Here is a 23,709-nt window from a genome sequence, read left to right on the forward strand (position 1 = left end):
GAATGAGAAGACAAAGAAAAATAATTCGGTGGGGGCTTTGGGCAAGTGTTCAGCATCTTGCTGTTCAGGGGAATCCATTTGTTCCTGATTCTGTGCTGTGCCTTCCACTTTTCATTTTACTTTCTTGCACCCTGGTGTCAGAAGCATCACTCATGCCATGCATGAAAAAAGACTGAGAGTCCTGAGCTCCCTTCATGGAACAATGGTCTTTGTCCCTTTACCAGGAAACTGAGAGATGCAATAATCTCTGATTCTTCAACTTTTGTTCTGCTAGGTAAGTTGTGCTGCTGCTGAACAGAAGGGAATTAAGATATTTCTGCTCTATGGAAGAAACTCTATTTTGCAAAGCATTACAGGAATATGCGAAAATATCTCCTCCCTCCCCCCCAAGCCCTAGGCCCCTCCGTTCCCATACCAAATCGAAACAAAAACTTATGAATGAGAAGAAAGCAAAAATGGACAGTAAGAATGCAGCAGAAGTGTAATTTAATTGAAATATCAATATAAAATCTTATTTAATATTAAATATGAATAACAGGGGGATTTATTAAAATGCTATTGATCACTCCATTAGGTGTTAGAATGAATAAAGATGATTTTTCCCAGTAACTAAGAATGTGACGCTGAGTTGCATTTTATCAACATACCCATATGTCACACTGAGAAGTCTTTCCAAGTGAATTTGGTAGCAATCTCTCAGCGAGATTAAATACTTTTTTTTCAAGGTACTGGAAACTGAGTGACCATTCAGGTATTCCTGGTCATTAAGCAACATCAGAAATTAAGAAACATCTCTATGTATAGTTCTAGCAAGATTAGTTGCTAAGGTGTGAAACCTTCCTTTTGAAGCTGAAATAGAAATGTTAATCAAAATATTTGCTGGGAAACAGATTTATTACTTCAAGGTCTGGACCCTTTTCTTTCTCAGTGTTGTCAAAATATCTTGTGCTGAAGCTTTAGGTTGATAGAATCAATAAGAAGTGAATCATATGTATATGTAAGGTCGTGCTGTGTGATGGCACTTCATTCTGAAATCTTTTATTTTCATGTACTGCCCTTTATTTGCTAATATTTTCTTTATTCACCTCTTTGTTTCTGCTGTAAGCATGTCAACTACTGGCCATCCATAAAGGATTCCTGTGCTGTGAACACCCTCTGATTATTCCTTGGCAATTAGCCTGTGTCCATAGAATTGCCATGCAGTGCCACTGGTACCTGTAAAAGCCATCACAGATTTGGGCTGCTAAATTTCAAGCACCTCCAATAACTCTGATTCCTGTTGTCTGATGTGCTATGAAGTGAAGGTCCAATTTCCACAATGTGCTGGCTATTAATGAAGGATCTGTGTTATAACCTTCAGTAGCCTTTCCTCTTTGCTCATCTTTGCTTCATCATTAAAACATTGCTGATGAACTATTTGTGCTGGCCTCCAAACAGTCCACACATCAAAGTCCTATGGCACATTGGGACAATTTCTCTACAGACATCAAAACTTAGGTGATCCACTGTCCTTCTGGGCCCTCCAGGTTTCACCACTTGAAGGTACCATTTTGACCCAATAACATCTTACCTGAAGACCTTTTCTCACTGACAGGAGTGATCTTTGAAAAAGGGCTTGACAGTGGCAAGATTATTAATGGTTGGACTTGATGATCTTACAGGTTTTTTTTCAAACTTAATGATTTCATGATTCTATTACAATAGTTGTTTTACCAGACATTTCCTCTCAATACTCTTTAGCTGGGGATATATTCAGAGAAAAGATCAGTTGTATGGAAAGCATGAAGAACAAAGCAGAAGTATTCACATTTGGTACCAGCTATGTGGAAGGCAGGTCAGCCAACAGCAAATAGCCATTAGATGTTTATAATCTGCCCAGAATTTTTAAGAATATCATGCCTTAGATCACAGAGCAGTGCACAGGTCCACACTGACATCCACAGGGTAATGTTTCTTCAGAGAGAATAATTGTTTGATTTTTCATTTGAAGATTCACTCCTTCTTAGATCTATCAAAAGCTTCTCCTACTTTTTAATGCAAACACCAGCAGTATATCTTTTAGGGTTTGTATGCTCTATTAAGAAAAATTCTAGCTGACTATTCCTTTTTGATCTACATTCTCATGAAAGCAACATAATTGGCAATTCTATAAGTTCATGACATTTTGAAAAAGAAGAATAATATGAGAAGAGCCTTTTAAATGCTGAAAATTACAACTTTAATTATAAAGTTATTAATTTCTTAATTTTTCCATTCAAAATATAGTAGATTTACACCATCCATGTATTAATAGCTTTGGTAAATATTAACATTGTAGTCAGCTTTAACATAAAATCAGCAGTAAGCTTCGGATGCTCTTTTTCTCTATTCTTTTCATAGCAATGCTGCAATCCAAATAGACTTTATCAGATACTTTCCATCATACATACAGTACAAAACAACAGAAAAGGTGTGAAGGCAAGAAGTCATGCTGAAAGATCAGCACTTATAAAGACTGCATTTTAATTTAATGTGTTTCTTTCTGGCATGTGTGGAAATACAATTTTTTTGCAGGAAAGATAAATATGATCAATATCATGCTTGTCCTGCTGAATTCAGTGGCATTTTGTCCCAACCACACAGGGAATGGGCATGCAGAATAAGGATTCCTTATTTTCAGTCACTTGCAGTACTACTGTCTTGAATTAAAGAAGGATCTCTACTACAACAAATATTTAACTTCTTTGTAATATGGTTGGAATTTTTTCTCACCATCTATGTTTTATTTTGATATTGTTAGCCTCCTTTATTTACCCAAATCAGATATGGGCCCATTGCTTGTTCAGGTATTTAGTATTCTGTCCCGAATGGACTGCTGCTGTGAGGCTTCTGCACATTCTGAACATACAAAGTTTTCTCATGTGAAGAATGAGAGGTATTAGAAAATGAAGTAAACAGCTTTTAATATATTTGAGTTTTCTGTTGGTGTGTATGTACCATCATTTTTTGGTTGGACTTGCACACACAAGGAATCCAAACATCTCATTTAATTCAAAGAAAACATCTCATATAATTAAAAGAAATTTGTTGTCAGCAGTTACAGTGAGCAAATACACTGATTTCTCCAAACAGGAATATCTATTTTGTTTGAAGAAAAACTCTCCATCCCTATTGGCATGAGATTACCTTCTCTTGCTCTACACCTTTTTACTGATTTTTTCAGCATCTTGTCTCAGTGTTTCCTCTGTTCTGTGAGATTCTTGCAGGCTTTAACTATTGCACTGCTTTTCTGCTTATCCTGGAACTATAAATGTTTCAGCACTTTGTCTGCATTCCTTGTTCAAATAAAATAGTCCTTTTTACTTCCATGTACTTATGCACCCCTGTGATCCCTAGATTGTATTTAAGAGAAAACTTGATGTTCTGAGAAATCCCATAGTTCTATTTTTGATTGTATCCCAAAGTAATTTGGTCTTGGTATTCTAAAATGAAAAAAAATGACACATATGTATATCTATATATGTCTCGTTTCCTTGACAAGTGTCTGACTAAATTCTCCTCAGGTCTGTATTAATATGCAATGGCATATTGGACCTGGGGAAAACCTGGAAATGGAGGCCAAGCCCCAGAAAAAATGCATACCAGGTCCATGGTCTGGTTGGCCAGATACACAATTGAGGCTGACTTTTTTTGGACAGAATTACTCTGCTGAGCTGTAATGATGCTTCAGAGGCTGAGATGGGCAAGCAGTCATTTTTGTGCAGGGGAGGACTGTCAGTTATGCTCATAAAATTAGAAGAAATTGAGTTCCAGATGTTAAGGCAGAATGTCAGAATATTAAATCTATGAAAACTTTTTTCTAAGACTCACAAAAAGAAATGGTTTAAAAGGAGATTAATTCTCCTTTGCAAAGGATTATTTTTATCAGTGAAGGAATTTGAAAGCTTCATGAACCCACTCTTAAAGCTTACTAATGTAATCAGAAATACTATGTTTAATTCTTGCCATCTCCATATATCTTGAAAAAATATCCTGTGTTCCTACAGCATCATATTTATTTTCTGTCTGCCAGCTTCAGCAAATATTGTTCATTTTGGTGCACTGCTTTCCTGTACACCATTGAAAAATGACTTACACTTGTAAAGGTGGACCTATGACTTCCTATGCAAAGTGGGATTCAACAACTTTTCATAGGGCATTAAGGCATGAGGACAAAATCAAGTGGCTTGAGGGACCATCATAATGCTCCTTTGTTTAGGGAGAAACACTGGAGATGATTACTGGAGATTTAAAGCATGAAATTTAACAACTACAGAACTTGCAGTGCTATTTTTAGATCTGTCTGTAAAAATGTGGCACATGTGATCACTCTGTAAATCCATCTCAGGTCAGATTGGTCAGGTTCGCTCAAATTTAACATAGGATTGCCAATCCAAACCTAAAACCTTTTTGAAAATTTTTATTGTCTAGCAGAGAGGGGCAGAGCACCTTCATAGATAAAAATAGATAAATAAATACATAAGCAAATGGCTAATCCTTTGCCATAGAGAAGGCATTAGAGATCCAGATGGGAGCTGGGAGACTGCAAGCAAGAGCAGCAGCCACAGCTGAGAAAATGGGGCACCAAAGAGCTGCAGGACCACAGGCCACAGCACTAGAGGGACCACACATAAAAGTATGTGCAGGAAGAAGAATCTGTTTTATTAATCATTCTATTCAGGAAGCAAATTGCAAAAATCATTTAACCATCAGTGATGAAAAGCAATGGCTGCCAACTGAGATGTCTCAGCGTTGTACACAATGTTTGGTTTAGCACAGCAGGCTGCTTGCAGAAGGATGTTTTGCTAATTAGTTGTGAAAGTTATAGGAAGTTTGTAATTCACTCTTTTTACAACTAAATTGAATGACTCAAGACAGTAGAGTTATTGTATGAGTAAAAAAAAGCAGGATGAGGCCATTAGAATCTGCCAGTCACCAGATATCATGAGCTTTCGTCATAACAAAGTTTTTCCTGAAGAACACAAAGAAAGTCTCCACAAACCATTTATTCTCTCTGTTGGGCATGCTTGAGTAATTTCTAAGTACACAAGGCCCTGAAACCCAGAGGGCACAGTAAAGAAATAAATTCACTGAAACCACAGCTCATGACAGAAGTGCTGCTGCCCAACTGTTCAAAGTGGCTCGTTACCAATAGGGAAGCTGTCCCTGAATGCTTGGACTGTTTGTCAGCCTAGATAAATAGGGGAAATGGGATAAAGATTGTTAATTAAGCTATTAAGAAGAGATATAGTCAGAGACCAGAAGTTACATTCAGTTGAGATTTGAGAGAAGCAATGACACAAAGTCTGAAGTTGACTGAACTGGTGAGAATTGGCTGAGCTCCTCTGAGCTCATGCTATGCCACCAGAAAATCTGGCCTCTACAGTTCCAGTGTGGCACTTTGTCTAAGTCTACCCCATAATTTAAAAACTCACACCCACACCAAAAGAAACACTAAGTCTGGTTCCTGTGAGTAACAGGTATGACACAGGTGTCTAATTAAAATCTGCATGCTCAGCTTGCAAAAGCCAGAATTTCAAGACTGGGAGAGAGGCAGGAATTTATTCCCTATCTCCATCACAGTTTTCTCTAAAGTCAATTTTCTTTAACAGTTATAATAATGTTTCACGTTCTGAATGTATGAAAAGGGACAAAAGGCTGGTGGTCCTTTAAAGGTCCTGCTAGGGCTGGAGGAAAGTTCTTTGCTGTTTCCACACTTTGTGTGCGAGATGCAGCAGAGCTCAAGTCACCCCAGTTATCCTTTTCTCAGAGCAAATATTTACATTGTTATTGAACTGGAGGGTCAGAAGTCTTCAGTTTTATAAACTCAGTCTTAAGAGTTAAGACCAGTGATTTTTTTTCTAACACTTGTCCTAGAGAAATAAAATAGTTTCTATTTCAAAAGTAGTAAAATTAATAAAATATTAATTGGTCTAAGAATGAGACAGGTGCAGAATATCAAAATATTTGAGCTCTGGCAGTACTGTGTTTTGTGCATTTTATACTACATTATCCACAGAACACAATGTGGTTCTGCAATGGTATGTATCTTAAGCATTTAATAAATTTGACACGAGTTTCACATTCTTTGGTTAAAATGCTAACACATGCGGATTTAAGATTCAAAATTAAAGGTATTGGGATTCTAAACATAATTCAGAGTCCATCTTCTTCAAGTACTGACAAAAAACCGAGACTGTGATTGAAAGACAAAAATATCTTGTTTCTTCAGTTGGGTCCTCAGAGTCTTGCCTTGCTCAGATCTCTTACAGCATTATTGAGACCAATGTCAGCATTGAGCACCAGAGTCTAGGAGCTTTCCAAATTTTGGTGCCAAGAAGTGAGCACAACTGATCAGCAACAGTGTCTTGAAAGCACAGCTGTAGATGACTTTATATATATGTACACATATATAGATCAAAGCACAGGAAAAATATATCAACTTGAGCAGAGCTCATCAGTGTCTTATTTGTTATCTTGTGTTTCTCCACCTCTATTTTCAGTAGTCCAGGGCACCATGACAGCTGTGGACGAGCAGGTGCAGAGAACAATTATCCTATTTCTGGAGGTAATTGTGGGCTTCAATTCGGAAGCCAACTTACTGGGTTAAAGAAACTCATTACCGTTGATTCCTAGGTGAGGAATAAGATCTTTTCATGTGACCCACCATGAATAATCTATTTATTTATTTATTTATTAATAAAGCATTGATGTCAGTGTAATTCTCTGGTCTAGCACACTGCAAAGGATATTCAGAAGCCATACAGAGTGAGAGATAAAGCCAGTGGGATGCAGATGAACAAGCTTCTTTATAGTGACAGTCATGGGATTTCATTTGTGAAAGATGTACTCATATCTGCACCAGAACTGAATTCCTCTCCCTGCTAAAAATCCACAATCCTGCTGGCAGGCACTCAGAGAATTTTCTAATGCAAAATAAATAAATAAATATTCAGGCAAAAATATCTTACATTAAAAAAATGTAGCCGAGCTCCATTGTTTCAAAGGGCCTGCTCAAACCAGGATGTTTTACCTTTTAATATCTATCTATTTATGCATGTGTGCTGAAAACCTAGACTAATTGGAATCATATTTGTACATCTACTAACTATTGTATACTATATTGTAAATTCCAACTTTCTGCAGTTCTCAAGCTGCCATGCAGAGAAAGTCAGTAATAAATCCTTCACTCTTACCTTTTCCATGTTTTCCAAGAGTTTTATTTCTTTGAAGTGTCTTTGATTTTTTTATATATATATATATATAAAATTCAAAAATTAGAAGAAAAATCCCAGTGTAAATCCCCAAACAAACAAAATAAACTCCCCTGTGCCAATAAAAATGCACATTTAAGGGAATGAGGGGGATATCTGGGCTATAGATTTTTTTTTAGCTAGATCGCCTTTATCTAGGGTAATGTTTGTTCTGTTACCATTTGAAATTCAATTTCAGGTAGTTCTTCATCATATCAGAATAGGATGCATCATTAACTCTAAGAGGATGTTTTCATTTGGCATCTGCTATTTTCACCAAATGTCAAGACTTGACATTTGCTGTCTTTATCTGGTTTTGGTGTATCACTCATACTGAGATTTTGTTTCTTCTTATATGATATTGATTTCAACTGTGACCAGCTGTGTTGCTAATAAAATCAACAGGCAAGTATCTGGCATTTAGTTCTTCACTGCTAGAGGAAAAGAAACAACCCAGTGACAAAAAAAAGTAAAGAGATACTTTTCAATTAGGATGCTCGCCTGTATCCTCATATTATCCATCTCTTAGTACTTCTGTTGATGTTATATTTCTGCTTGATTCCCTTGGGGAAGTCTCCATGGAAATCCTTGCCTCTCAGATGAAATATTCCTTTTTGCTCTCATCCACAGCTTCCTGGAGAGCGGGGTCATTTTTCAAAGCGGCATCCGCGCTTTCGGCGAACTCAGTTCCTTTGGCCTCGTTGGTGTGGTAGGTGCCCTTGTGCCTGTACATGTACCTCACCATCACCACCAGCAGGCAAATGAGGACGAATACCACGGCAGCAATCACGCCTAGAGGAAACAGACCACTTAAATGTATCACCAGTGATAAAATACGAGAAGTGTCTCACAGCCAGACATCATGACTTCAGGTGCTTGGTAGAGAAAAGCCCATATGTCATAAGGGGTTTGCATGTTGCAGTGGCCAGTCAGAACACGCTGCAAAAAACAAGATGGGATATAGATACTGCAGAAATACAGGAAAAATGCTCACTAGCTTTCTTTCAAATCAATGGCTTGATTTGGTTGAACATATTGGAGCTAAAAGTTCATTACAAAATGAGGAGAAGTAAAAGGAAAGGAAAACCATTAGGTTTCTTTCATCCTTCTGGCAATATACACCTGGGGTGAGGGGTGCTGCAGACAGCCCAACCCTGCCTTCTCTAATGTTCTCAATTTCAGGAAATGTTCAGGGCAGTATTTGATAGGAGACATTCAACAAATAGCTGGAGCTGCTCTGTATTTGCAAGCTGCCATTTCATTCCTTGCTCTAATAAAGAAAGTTTGATTGTAATGAATGTAGAAGTGACACCTGGCAGAAGGAAGGGGTTCTGAGTAGATCTTTCTTGTCTCCTGGACTAAGGCTAATTTCCAGCTATGTGTTGACTGGACAAAAATCTCTATAGATGACCCCAATGTGCGTAGGACTAAATGGTGAATGGAAACATTCCTGGTGAAAGAGAGTAAATTCAAGATCCTTTTCCACTGTGAAATGGAAATTTCACAATGGAAATGTGAAAATGTAGAAGCTCATAAAAGAGACAAGTCCTGACAAGTCCAAAGAATGCCAAGTCCATGACAAGCCCATTCTTAAAAAACTTACACACTCTATCACTTTCCTCCCAGATCAAATCATTGACTTAAAAATCCTGAAAAAAACTTAAGTATTTTGAGGTTTATTCAATGTGTGTGACTTTTATAAATTTTTAAACATGATTTTTTTTCATGGATCCGGGATGTGCTTATAAAAGTTTTTTGCTGTGATTATCTATGATGATACTGAGCTGATTTTATATTCATATGAATCCAGGAATAAGCCAATCATTAAAGAAATAGACAATAAAAAGAACTAGAACAGAACATTCCTAGGGCTTCCTCTGCTGTCAGTGAAGGAAATGTGTGTAGTAATTTCTTCTAGAAGTAAATTTTATGTTTTGTCAGAAGAATTGGTCCCTGGAACTGTCTACCACTCTGCAGAGACAATGAGGGGAAGGTGGAGAGTACTTCTTTCCTGCATTTTATATTCAAGACAAGTGGCAAGAGTGGGTATCTCTAAAGCTTTAGATTTATCAGCATCAGTAAACTGAGTGAGGATACCCTACTAGCATAAAAACATAGGAATAGACAGACTATTAGCAGGGTAAATAAAGATTATAACTCTGTCTTTAAAGATATGCTTTAACATTATCCCCCAGATTTCATGGTGCTTGGTTCTGGAATGTGAAGTTACTGCTAGGAGAAATGAAATTGCTTATACAAAGAACTTCAAGTTTAAAATAATATCATGGTTGCAGTGTGGGCTTCATCAATTTTTAGGACCTCACTGGTATCCCTTGACACAAGAGGCTCTAATAGGCTTTAGATGTAGCACAATATTAATAAGCCTAAGGGACTAAGTACAAATCAATTTACCTGCTACTTGTTCATAGAAAGCTGAAATTAAAGTTACAGGAGATGGGACCTGAGGGAAATATAGCAGAACCTCACCAATTTGCACTAATGATTGGTATAGCCCCTTGTGAATGACTGAAATTAGTGTGTTAGCATGGAAATGAACAAACACAATAAAAATAAAAAGACAGGTTCACTCCGTGAACATTGCTTTGCTCATTTATTCTGACAACTGTATTTAGTTTAAATGCATGGGAGAGCTTTAATGGAACACCAGGAAATAGAGTGTGGTGAATGCTGTAACAATAAAGGGTCAGCTGGTGTAAGGTAACATTGCTCAAATCAAAGGTGCTACACCAGTTCTGTACAAACGGACAAGCCTGACCCAGTAAATACTGAAGGAAATCAGAGACTGACTTTTCTGTTGGACTGTTTGGTATTTTGTCCTAAAACGAGGAATGGATGAGGATGGTACTGCTCAGTATAAGGTTTATGCTCATTATCTCATCTTGTTATCTTGCCAATAGCCCCTCTGGGAGCAGATTTCCCACTGGCCTAATTAACTCTAATTGTGCCGCTCCTGTTGTCTTGTCAGCAAAGTAGGGGTTTTGCAAAATGCAAGAAATCAACAAACCTGCTGTTTTATTTCTTATGGTGCAGCTTAGTATGGCCTGCTACTCACCTCCAATAACAGCCACATCTGCTCCAGCTGTGGGGCTCTCCACTTCTCCATCTATAAATAGAATGGAACATAAAAAAGTTAATTATAAAAAAGAAATTGGATCATATGGAGGAGCAGTGACTGTACTGGAGGTGTTGTATTATTTTAACCTGTGAAACTTGGAACTTAATCAATATCTCTTGTTAGCAAAATACATTTATGAAACTTCACATTAGAGTTAGCCTTACGGTAATAGTTTTCTGCCATCATAACACTGGAAAAGAAATAGCTAGCACATTATGCAAACTATCATGGCCCTCAGGAAAACACCTACTGTTTATTATGAGCACTTACCTGTAACATCCTCCAGTGAATCCTTAAATTAAGAGCATTTAGGTACTGTGATTACTCTCAGAAAGGTAGTTTTGGAAAAAAAAGTTGATGTCTATTTATTTTCCCATTTATGACTCTTCAGAGTGTGGTCTGGATCTTGATTTCGTGTAAATTAATCTGTGTGTATTGATTTCAATTAATATTTGTTTATCTGCAATGTCCTGTTTTTAATCTTTGCATTTGTTTTCTTTTCAGCTTACATTTGAAATCACAGCAAGCCTCTCATGTGTGTGGTATAAAACACAGTACCCACTTAGAGTAAGTCTGAATTCAGTGCCAATAAATCAAATAACATAATTTGCATTATGATTCATTAAAAAAAAACAAACAAACAACCAAAAAATCTTTACAATATAAATGCAAAACAGAAGTACCTGACGACGTATTTTTCAAGAAGTAAGAAACTGGTCTGAAATGTAAGCTGCTGAAAGAGCAGCTGGAATTTGAATTACACTTTTATCTTATTTCTAGCACTTAATAAGAATACTCAAAACTCAAAGTAATGAACAGACAAAGCTTTTTAAAGGGGAGATGAAAAAATATCCCCAAAACCAGTGAGGATATTTCTATTTCTTTACCAACTTCCCTTAGTTGATCAAGACATAACTCTGAATTGTCTTCTGCTCCTTGTTATATGCCACTAATACCAGCCCACATAGTTGTGTGGACTCTTCAAGTTCTATGCTAGGTTAATGAGGGAGTCAGACTGATTGGTATTCCAGATCAGGCAACCATCACTGAAGAAGATTTGTATCCCACCTCTAGACTGTCAGAAGCATTTGTTTCTGTTGTGGTGAGCCCAGAGAAACATTCCAAAGAGTTATGGGATTGCCCATGTTAATATCTAATTTTCTAGTCAATTATCACCACTCCCATATCCAGAATGTTCTCCCTTCCTTGTGTTCCCATTGGCCCTCAGTTGGTGCAGTGTTCCACCCCACCTACCCCATTGGACCCTGCTTCCCCTTATTCCACCTCTGCCCCACTTTCTCCTGTACCCATTGGACCCTACCTCAACTCCACCTCCTCTCCTACCCCATATTTAAACCCTGGACCTCTCTTAATCCTTGTCTTCGACCACCGTCTCCTAAAGAGATCTCATCCCCTTGGTTACTGTAATTAGATTTTTGGGCCTCATCCCACTTTTACTTTCACTGTTATTAAAGTGTTTTATGTTACTAAGCCGTGGTCATCACACTGCTCTTCTTTTATTTTGCCATTTATACCCTGAATATCTGAGAACCCTAAAAAGGATTGTCAGGGACCACCCTCGACCCCGATAGGTTAATGACACTCATTTCTCTGTTTAGTTTTGTATGATTTATATATTTCTAAGTGATACTGGCTTTTGAACAAGAAAAGGCTTTATGTGAGGTCTTTTGTTTTAATTTTAATTTCCCTTTGGTAAATGCAGTACATAGAAAAGTTCTCTGGAAAAGGTGAAAATGTAACTCCAAATCCTTCTATAAACTCAAGAGTGGCACCATGGCTGATACCTGGGATGCCTTTTTCTCTATCTGTATATATGATTCAAGGACAAAACACTATCAGCAGTTTTCTCCTTGCTCATGTCCAGTCTCTAATATCAGTTTGCAACAAACTGAGGAGAGCTGAGATTCAAAAGATCCACTTCTTCTCAAACCTGGGAGGTGCTTTTTCTAGAAAGTAAGAACGCTTTTCTCTCCCCCAGAGATCCTTCCCACATTTTCTTCCGTCTATATACTGGTGGAAAGACTGAACACATCTTCTGTAATTTAAAAACTCTTTTTATGACTATGTCTATTCAAAACCCATGTACTCAGAAGAGATTAATTGCCTCAAGGTCAAAATGCTCCGTATTTCTTTACACACCAAATACTGCTGCATGCCAAAAATGCAGGCTCCTCTACAGCAATCAAATACTTGAAGGTGTGAATTCCAAAGTACTTCCCAAGCCACACAGCTTGCTGCCAAACATTAATTCCAGATCAAATTATTATCCCCTTAATTAAAAAAAGGTTTATGAGTAACTCTCTGCTCGTACCTGGCATTCTCAGGTGCCTCTCAGATTCAGATAACAAGCAGGTGCCTTATCTCTAGTACTTGCCATCACAGTGCTTTTTGATAATGGATTACAGTATCGTCACTTTGCAGGAGAGTTTTAATTTTCATCATTCTGAGTTTGCAACAGAATGCAGGACTCATTTTGAGCTGTGGTATGGCTGGCACTGATCTGCTAAGCTGGCAGTGCTGTGCCCTTCAGCAACCAGCTGACACCGTGATGTGGCTTCTCTCACCACAGTTCCCATTTTACTACAAAAACCAGGGCCTGACCACACTTTGTGTGTCTCCTTTTGACCACAGACCAGGTTTGCTGTCCTCCCAGACAGCCTTTTGCTGTGTCAGTCGGAGTGCCAGAATATTGCAGCTACCACCCATGACCAGAGGATCAAGGTCTGCTCCTCGATCAGTTTTGGAACAATGTTGATGGAGAGCATAGAGATACCCTTAACCCCTGTTTCACTGTCTCTGAAATCCCACTTTGTCCAAAAATAGCTATGTGATTCATGGCAATGCTACAGTATTCCTGGGCAGGTGTGAAAGTATTGGCGTTGTTTGAAGTTCAAGCAGTGTCGTCCTTCCTGAAATATGACTGAGGAACATGCAAGGAGTGTGTGATGGCATGAGACCATCTTCCCTGAGCAGGAGTGAAACAACAGCTGCTGTCCAGAAGGGAATCCAAGCTTGGCCAGGAACCTCAGCATGGCCTCTCTAAACTCAAGTCTGTGTGAGAAATACAGTGCACTACTGTAGGACTGAATCTGCACTTTCTGAGGCAAAAAAGGCATCCAGCTTACTGAAGGAATTTTTAGCTCAGAAATGGCTTTGGCCTTCTGGCACCTTCTTTATTCAGCTCTTCTTCACACGCAGAGTGCTCAGAGGTCTGTGTTTCAATAGCTGCTGTTGCACCTGTTTGGATTGTTTCACTTTGTTTCAAGGACATCTTTTGTGCTATCTCTTGCTAAATTGTCCTTGCAAAACTTCCTCTCCCTGTTATACTGGCCCTTGTCCAGCTACAGTCTGGTTCTGAAAGTGTTTAAACGTTATTTACTGCCACTGGTTACCATGACACACAGAAATCAAAAGATTGTGGGGAAACATGTTTTTCATAAAATTTCTGGCCATCAGAATGAGTTGAATAAATCAAGAATAGAACACACAAATCAAATTGTCTGTTGGAAAGTATGTTTCTAAAAGCCAGAATGATGAGGAAGAAATGCTTTTGTGTCATGACCTGAAATTCATCAAATTCCAGTTTTGCTCATAAACTTACAGATAAGGAATTTTTGCAATAGAATGACAATTGCTACCTGTCTCCTTCTCATCAATCACATCCTGCTGAGAAGGCAGCAGCCTGTGAAAGTCCCAGAAATATCCCTGATTTTAAATACTGCAAGCAGATCTTTGGCTTTGTGCTTCACAGGTGGCACACCAGTACAACTGACTTGTATGTTAACATGGCCAATGGTGACTTATTCCTGCTAAATTTGTCAGTAAATTTGTCAAACTACCTCCTCCAGTTACAATTTTCAAATAAAACTTGATTTTTATGATTTTCAGTGTTTTTCCCCCTAGTTTTAACCCATAGTCTTCCATTTTGGCTGAGGAACACTTGTTTGAAGTGGGCAGGTCCAGCAGAGAAAATCTTTGCTTGATGATCAGTACTCTCCTATTCTAACCATGCACTTTTCTGACAGTCATGATGATTTCTTTTGTTCTATAAATTGAAAATCTGAACCGTTAAGAGCCATAAATCACTTCCTGCCCCAAAATTCTGACACTGGCTTTAAAATATTTTTTTTTTAAATTCACATTTTCTTTTATATCTGAGCTTCATTCAAGTAGATCTTTCCAGTTCTTTACAATGCCAAAGACTAAATGTGCTTTGTAAAGTGAGGTTTTGACATGATTTGGTGACACCAGAAAATAGGTCTTTGAGGAAAACACATAATGTTATGACAGTCCTGATAAAGATGCAAGACTCATCAGTGAGCTACTTTAGAAGCCTAACCATGTTAAGACATTCCAACTGACAAGCTGTTCAATTTGTATGGTGGTGGGAAAAGGCATATTCATCCCCCAAATACTTTCTCCCATTCAGCATAGAAAGCTCAGAGTTTAGATCTTGCTCCTTGCAGGACACAATACTTTTAAGTGATTCTGTGGCTACTTTAGTTCCAGACTAAAGCTGGTAGTGTTGAGTAGAGAACGAAAAGCCCGAGATTACAACTCACATTGTCATGATTCCCATGCAGCTGTGGGTGATCCTGCATTTTGGAGTTTGTCAGGCTGAGTGAATATATAGATATCTATGTGTGATAAGCAGCTGTGACAACACAGGTTTCAAAGCCACTCGACAGCAGTCAGGCAGCACTGCTCCTGCTCTTGTCTTTCAGGATTTTCCTGCCCACAAGCTTGTGCTTCTGATTCTCAATAACCCCAGCATCTCTTATCATGATGCTCCATTGCTGACTGCTAGGTTACAATCTCAGACAAAGCCTTGGCTGCTAAATTACAGTCAAGTAGGTCTTTAAGTGCTTTCTTCAGCAACCCGTTCTCTCTCCTGATGTGCCCATTTGTTGCATAAGAGGAGCTTGAAATTCATTCAATCCATGTGAATGAAATGTTGAACTCCTTAAGGCAATCATTTCCATCTCAGGGCTTTCCTAGGCATGCAGACTAGGAAACACACAGGAAGATTTCATCTTGAATCAGCTCACCTAATCACTTTATGAAAAACTGCTGCTTAATGGGACTTTCCAGATGAGGAATAACACAACCTTATCTCAGTGTATCCAGGGCCTTGTTTTGCAGAACCACCCCAAATACTCACTGAGTTGTTGCAGGCAGTGGTGTCTAAGCAGTCTCTGCCTGTAGGCAGAAATGTGTCTTTAGAATTTGGCTATTTAATGTTTCATGTTTTTGTCTTAAACATTGGTAGTATCTATACTTGCATGTCCAGTAAGTAAGGGAGATGTTCAAACTGAATGATAGTTCATGAATCCAGTTCAGGATTCAGGTCAGATAGAAATGGAATTCAGAGGAGGGTTTTACCTCAGTATTGATTGTTCTTTCCTTCTTCCATACATTTGAAAGAAAACTTTGGTTATAACAAGATGAATGAAATGCAGTTTACTCAGTAAGACAGATTATAGTAAATTTCTGTCTATTTTTTTTTTTTTGCTTGTATCAATTGACCTAGCACAGCATACCATACCTTGCCTTATTTTTAAAAGGTGCAATTTAAAAATAAGAATGCGTTTTTATATTAAGAAATTAGGTGAGGTTCTCACCTCACGTCCACTCAAGATGATACTAAGGTATTTGACTGGGTTCAGTAAAAGACTATAAACTTCTGAAAGCACTGAGGAGTATATGGAGTCTACCAGGCAGTTTTTGCAGTTGTTAAAAACCTTTTCTACAACTACACTGAAATTTTAATTTTTTAAAATATTCTTTATATAAAAATGTATTTATCATAACTATTCCTTTCCCAGGGGCTCTTTTGCTCCTTGTATGCTCTTCTGCAGTCATTGTTCCTCTTGACTGGAAAAGCAGGTCCTAGTGTGTCCCTATTTTCTCCACGGACTTTTCTTATCACACACTTAGTATAGAAAAACTAATGAAATCTTAACACCTCCATTGTTTATGCAACTGTGGTATGTCCTCCTTGCCCTTTGGTTTATATTTGTGCCTTGCCAACACACTGCATTCATGAGAAAATCATTAATCTATTAACCTTAGCATACTGATTTAATTTACAAGCTGTAGTTAGAACTGGTTCACTGCAGCTGTATCTGTGAAAAGGAGTCAAACCAACTTCTGAAAACTTCATGTTAGAAATATGTTAATTGCTCAAGCTGCTCTCTGGCCCGTTACAATATCAGATGCCTCACACTGAGGCCATTCTGAATGAAAAAAAAGTCATTACCTATTTTAATATTTGCCAGTAAATGTGCAGTGCCCTGCCAGAGCTGGCATCTCTTGTCTCGAAGGGTCATCAGCCTGAACCCATCAATTTGACATATTCGGCTGAAAAAGACATCACCATCTCCCAGTAGACTATGAAACACATTAAGGCTGTTCTTTCAAAATTAAGGAACAGTTTCTCATCTGTCAATCTGGAAAAGAGACAGAATAATTTGGCTGCCACTTGTATACTAAATTATTATAAGGAAAATAATGGTGTCATGTAACAACAACAATCACATGATCTTTTGGGCAAGTAAATAGACTGTGTTGAAAATGTAAGTTAAATCATGCAGGTCAAAAATACCTACAAAATTAAACTGCTCTGGGCCCAATTATCTTGTTATCCCAGCTAACAAGTAGTTTGTCATAAATTCTAAACAGACAAAGTATAGTTTCATTCAAATAAAGGTCTGATCAAGATTTTTGACACTTTGTAATATAGAAAGGATAAAAATAAATCATCAAATTAGTTTAATTAGGATTGTCACAGAATTTTAATCTCATTTGATCTAGCATACAGTGTTAGCAAAATAGTTTTCCCACCATTCTAGAATGCTATGAAGTAAATAAGAGAAAATAATGTTTTACAATGTTTGTGGAAGTAATGGCTTCACTCACACAGTTTCTCCTTCTTTTGTGAAGCTGAATTGCCATTGGGTCTTGGGGAAAATGAGAGATGGAGAGATACACTAAAAATCATCTCGTCAAAAAGTAATCATATGATATCCCTTAATGATAAGAGGGAAAAGAAGAAAATATTAATGACATTTGGGAAAATATTTTAGGTTAAAAATAATGAGGATCTTTTAAAAGGGAACAGATACTCCATATTTTGAAATAAAAGCCATCAAATTTAAAAAGAGAAAAAAATTTTGGTTTAAAGGATTAGCTAAAAAACACACAGATTTTTTAAAACTAACTTTTCCATTTATCCCCACAAAGAACTGAAAAATAACTGACAGTGCCCACAAATTCTCCTTTCAGTTTGAACAGTTTGAACCACATACTGTTTTCTGTTTGGTTGTTTCTTTAATTTTTTTTTTTTTGTTTGCTTTTTGGGGGGTTTTGTTTGTTTGTTTGTTTGTTTTTAGTTTGAAGTTACTGAGGACTTTAACTTCATTGCTCAGGGTTGCTGAAAACCCACCACCAATTTTGATGGCAATTTAGTCCATCAGGTTAGAGCCTTAAAATGGCAATTCCCCCTTAGAACTACTATAAATGTTGCAGTGACTGGTTTTTGCTGTGCTCCTATGGGAAAGCTGCTCAGTTTCTGAAGACCAAATGTTGCCTTCACATACAAAGGTGCGTGAAGTGTGAGAACCTGGAAGAAAGTTAATCTATTATCTATTAAAAATATGCTGAGTCTATTAAAAAAATGCTGCATGTGGCTATTTGGAAGTTGTGTCCTGTCTTGTCTGTTTCATCTGCAAAATTTCCTTACTTTTCCATGGAAATGGGTTAATGTAACCAGGCCATCATTTACATTTTTCCTCTATAGCTGTCAAAGCCAGCTCTTATGCAACATCTTCCTTGGGAAGACAAATTGATCTGGAATCGTTTCATTGAGGAAGGAGTGACAAATGGAGTATGAATCAATCTGGCACCTACAGTCCACGATCAGGACATTTTCCTGCCTTTGCCTCCCCTCCTCCCATCTTTTCCCTCTTCATCAGAGCAGAGTGCTCCTTTTGAAGGCTTTATAATTGGGGAGGTTTTGAAAGAAACACTAAATATCCACTGAATCTGATGATTCTTGCTAATTTCTGCCTGATTTTCCTCCAAAGTCAACAATTTTAAGTTCTATTCATTTTTTGTTGAATCAAAATGGGAACAAATCAGCTATTTGCCCCTTCACTGAGGTCAAAGCTGAACAGACAGGAGTTGCTGCCTTAACTGATTAATCATTGCAAATGCTGCAATGATCATAGGTAATCAAAGCACCTGACCATGGAAACAGTGAAAGCTCATCTCACGACCTGTAATTGATATTTCTCCTATAATTCTTAAGAAACAGTTCATGAAAATAGCATACCTCACTGATCTAAACTTTTCATGTTAAAAACATAACCATAAAAATTTGAGTCAGAACCTTGTAGTGAAAAGTCAGAGGCCAAGAGATCGTGGAGTAGGTGATTATTCCTTCCCAATCCCTTGACTAAGTGGTTACATGAAGCAGTAAGACAACTTAACTGCTAAACTGCTTGTAATTATTTACCAAGACAAGCTTTTAATTTGTACCTAACAGCTCTACCAGCCTCAGACCTGACTCTCAAGAGTCATAAGAGGATAAGGTGATCTCTGTTTTAAAATGTTGTTGTGCTTGATCTTATGACCAAAATAACTTCCAAAGATTACGTTTTTGTTTACATTTGAAACATACCCTCTTTTATGGCAGTAAGCATTTATGGATTTGGCACTAAGACAAACATTAGTTAAAATTAGTCCCCTTAACTAAGACAGTCAGAACTACTTAGAATTTGAAATATTTTCATCAAATACATTCAACAGCATTTTTACACTGATTTTTTCTGTTCCTGCTATCTGCCTGACTGTCCTTTTATCCTTCACAAATTTTGACTCCATTGTTCAACTCCAACTGTTTTTAAAGGAAAAGCAGGCAAAGATAAGGACTGTTTCAATTTTCATGAGAACTGCAGACTGGAGAGAAAAGGGAGATCAGAGCAGCCCAGCACTAAAGGAAAGGCAGCGAGGACTCAGCATTTTTGAGCTTTGTTTAGCAGCACTCAGCTGTCCAGTAACCAGGAGTTTTCCAGCCATCAGGTACATAGATCCAGAGGGAGGGAGCCTCTGTATACTGGGAGTGAGATTTAAAGGACAGAGACAGAGATCCAAAAGCAAGAATGTTTCACTGACTGTGTTGCTGGCAGAAAACTCATTTTAATGAACACAGACATGCTGAGATAGAAACATGGCCATTATTCTATTGAGCCTGATTAATGTCTATTTCTCATTGATTTGTAAAAGCTTGACCTTGTGCTTAAACTAGAGATGATATGATCAAACTACACATAATGTCACCTATAAACCACCTGGAAACTGGTGAAAGACTGATAATATTGTAAGAGTTCAAAGAATGTAGCACCAGGCTACTATCCTTAGAAAAGTATAGTAATTTTCCCAACATTGTCAGATTTCTTCATTTATGCTCATGCCCACTGTCAATATTTTGTTGCAAAGCAGTCCAACAGGTGATAATTCTTGGAAATGGGAATTCCCTGTGCTCTGTCCCCTGGCTTATTTGATATGAATTGTATTCAGTTCCATCCAGCTCGTACACCAGTGCTTGCCTAAGGCACTGTCTACTGTGCATTGCAAGTGGAAATGTCAGGATGTTTAGCATATGCTCTTCAGGGACACAGAGATCTTTCCTGAAGCACAGACAAGATTAATATTATTAATGGAGATATCTGTAGTGGAAACAATCTTCCAAATGCTTTGAATATTGAGCACATTAAACAAAGAAAATAAAACATATTGAAACACCTTAGAAACTTGCAAGGCAAATAGTAGCTCAGGGCAACAATATTTCTTATTTCCCAAGGTTTCTTCAATGAATATGCAGATTTCTTTTGTGTATTTGCTCTAAAAACAAAGGCCACGTTATTATCTGAAAAGCATTTATCTATCAGTTCAAGCTGTCTGAACAGAGTTGAGGAATTTCAGCAAAACTTCTTTACCATCTATCATTCATCTCAGCAATTCTTGACAGATTGAGCAATAACTGTTAGGAAAAAAGGGAAAAAGAATCGTTTGTGTGCTATTTTTGGACAGCTGTCTGGCATTATTTGAAAAATAGCATATTAAACATATTAACAGAGCTAAGCATGAAAAACCTGCAGTGAAGCCATATACTGAATGTTTTTTCAGTGGAGGATTATATTGTTGTGAAATTCATTAACAGTTTATTGCTAATGTTCCTCTCTCCTAATGCAATGTGAATGTCAAAGACCATGTAGGTGGGAGGCTAATAACCAGCCTGACGAGATGTTTGACTGCTGGAGTCTGTGTGAGCTCAGCTGTCTCCACAGGTGCTGCACGAGGATACTAATAGGCATTTGGCTGAGCTGATAGCTGTGTGTCTCTTCCAAGTAGCCCAATTCTGTTCTGTTCTATTCTGTTCTGTTCTGTTCTGACACGCCTTCTTGCAAGGAGATCTATTCAGCCTCCACACAGTGTGGTGAATCCTGGAGTATGGTGTGGGAATTTCCTTCCCATCAACCAATAAGCAAACTTAGAATAGCTTAAAGCAGCTGAGATTTCTAGAGTCTGTAATTAGGGAAAATAAATCCCAAATATTATTGTTAACACTGCTTTACCATCCCTTTCCAAAGCTTGTGCTGAGGACTTAACCTTGCTATGAGGTAGTGAGACCCATTTTTTTTGCAGAGCTTTCAACATGCCCTGGTCAGAAGGGCTTGATATCTCCTGTAGGTGCTTAAATGGGGTCTTACCCTCTGTGTTTTGCCTGTTAAGTTGGAATCAGGTTTATGGAAGGAAACTAATCATGCCAAAACTTGATGCTGCTACATTCTTAAATAGAAAATAACTTCATTTAGTTTAATCTCCTAATAAGGAGTTCTTTTGTGTTACTGTTCACTTGTTACTCTCTGTAGACAGTGTTGACTTTCATGCAACCTGGAAAATTATAATCATTTCCAAGGCTCTTTTTTCTCTTTCAAATCTGGTTGAGACTGGTCAGTGGACCCAAAAGTTCTTGATGAGAACTGGCAGATGGATGAACAGATGATTAGGCAGAAAGATAGACAGCAGGAACACATAAGACTCATTTCATTAGGAAACTGGACTGGAAACAGAAGTAGCAGTGGGTACTTGGATAATATTCATATTCTGGTCACCAATTTCAAAATTGCCATGTTTTTGAAACCATTTCAAAGCTTGTAGATGACATCCTTAGTGGTTTAAACAGCAAAGGAAAGAACAAAGGAACATTGCTGAGGTTTTTCCAGCTCCTCTTTTTGGTCAGAATGCTACATTTTTATAGTTGGATTGTATTTTAAACCTTTAAAGCCAAATTCAGCTTGGACAGCCCTGGAAGTTTCAATGGAGGATTAATGTGTGTCATTAAGCAAAGAAATATGGTCTAGTAGTTTTCAATAGCAACAAATGCTTGCTATGGTACTTCTCTGATCAACATATTTTTCACTTACTGTAAAGCCTTTGGGCTGCTCCTAAGTGTATGAAATATCCATGCAGGAAAGCTGACAGTGAACTGTGATTTGAGCTGGCTGCTACATTCCTCCAGCAAAGGACATTCTTGTTCCTAAACATTTTCCTTCCAGGCAGAAAACCTGCTCACCAAAAGGAAAGTCCCTTCCCCATTTAATATTTATTTATTTATTTATTCATAATTACTGTTTACTTAGAGGGCTATTTGTTTATTGGCAAATTGATCCAAGGCAATCTAGTCTGATTGTCAGTTGATCCATTAACAGGGAGAGGTTTGCGAGGTGCAGACAGAGAGGGCAAAAAGCAGGAATGCTCTTTTAAGTGGTTGACATACATTGTAAATCTACATGCAGGAAAAACAAATTCCCCAGAAGAAAAGCTTAAAAAGAAAAGCAGCTGGTTAAACCAGAAGACTTCTTTTTTAGAGTGCAGAGCAGAGAACTCCAGACATTCAGAGTCTCCAGAGAGACTCCTTTGAAATACAGTAGCTCTAGAAGGCCATGGAAAAAGTTGGGCTTGGTATTTCCTATGTAAGATTATATTGGAATGCACTGAGAAGTTGCACCTCTCTCAGCTGTCAAATCGAGACCCTAGGGCAGAGCTGTTAGCCTGTGCCATCCTTCCTTCAGGGGCGCTGCTCCTCCACAGCTGCATCAGCAGTGATGGGGCTCTGTGGCCAAGCAGCAGCAGCAGTCACTGCTGGCCCAAAGCAGGGCACTTTCCCAACACACAAGGTGAAACACCAAGTGGTTCACATACAAGGTGGGATTTGAAAGAGCTCTCACTGCTAAACTGCTTCTGTTTCATTTGAAATCGGTTCTCTAACACATTCCACCTGCTCAGCTGGGCTGATGGTGAAAATTTTGAAAACTCCGTTTTATGGGTATGAGAAACATGATAGAATCAAGCCAGAAACATAATATATGGCCTCTGTCTACATTCTCTGCTTTCCAACTTCCCAGTTTAATTCACCAGTTGATGCTGCCTAGCAGGTTGTGAAACTCTGCCTTCTCAAGCAGTCATGAGACAGCCTGCAAATTTCTCAAAGCACTTTCATAATATATCAAAACTATTTACCACTGCCTCCAAAGAAGTATGCTTTGGAACAGTCTCATAAGGTCAAGTTATCCCACTGAAACACCTATTAGTATAAAGAGAAGGGGGAAAAAAAAGAAAGAAAAATGAACAAGCCAACAGCAGTAACACAGCCCTGGAAAATATGAAGTCATAAGCAGAGTTCAGCCAGAACAGACTCCCATTAAATTTTGTTTGAGAGCCAAGTTCCACCCTGAGATATGTTTGAGCTGCAGTTTATTTCAGGGGGAGTTGTGCTGTACTCCATGCCATGGCAGAACTTCGACACAAGTATGTATCTGTTACAGGAGAGGAGTAAAGCCCACTCCCTTTTTGCATTTTTTTTGGTTCTGTCTGTATAGGTGAAATAGAAAACCTTAAGAAGTGGGTAAAACAGGCCACAGGCCTCAGCTTTACAGGGCCTCTCTGTCAAGTGTAATTCCTTTTTCCACAACACCTGAATGTCTGTCTTTCTAAATCCACGAGGCTCCTTTCATGAGATGTGGTAGCCTTTCCCTGTTCCCCTGCTACACCACAAGTGTTAAACGTACAGGCAGGAGCTCTAAGGATTGTTGTTCTAGCTTCTTTGCTCTTGAGAGTCCCTTTAGGAGACAGTCAGCAAGAAGTGCTCCCTAGGAGATGCACATGCCTTATAAAGAAGGGTCATACACGGCAGTCTGGCTTTAACTCTTTAACATC

General features: G+C 38.2%; 1 protein-coding gene across 1 annotated transcript in view; it reads right to left on the bottom strand.

The window, feature by feature from the left end:
- Window positions 1-6,046: 6,046 nt before the first annotated feature.
- Window positions 6,047-23,709, bottom strand: part of GYPC (glycophorin C (Gerbich blood group)) — a 30,122-nt gene continuing 12,459 nt past the window's right edge. The window contains exons 2-3 of the mRNA XM_014871716.2: window positions 10,345-10,395; window positions 6,047-8,063 (exon numbers count right to left, since the gene is read on the bottom strand). Coding sequence (XP_014727202.1) covers window positions 7,867-8,063; window positions 10,345-10,395 — 248 coding nt within the window. The 3' untranslated portion in view covers window positions 6,047-7,866. The remainder of the gene's footprint in view (window positions 8,064-10,344; window positions 10,396-23,709) is intronic.

This window comes from Sturnus vulgaris, chromosome 7 (assembly GCF_052056855.1).
Source record: "Sturnus vulgaris isolate bStuVul1 chromosome 7, bStuVul1.hap1, whole genome shotgun sequence".
Lineage (NCBI taxonomy): Eukaryota > Metazoa > Chordata > Aves > Passeriformes > Sturnidae > Sturnus > Sturnus vulgaris.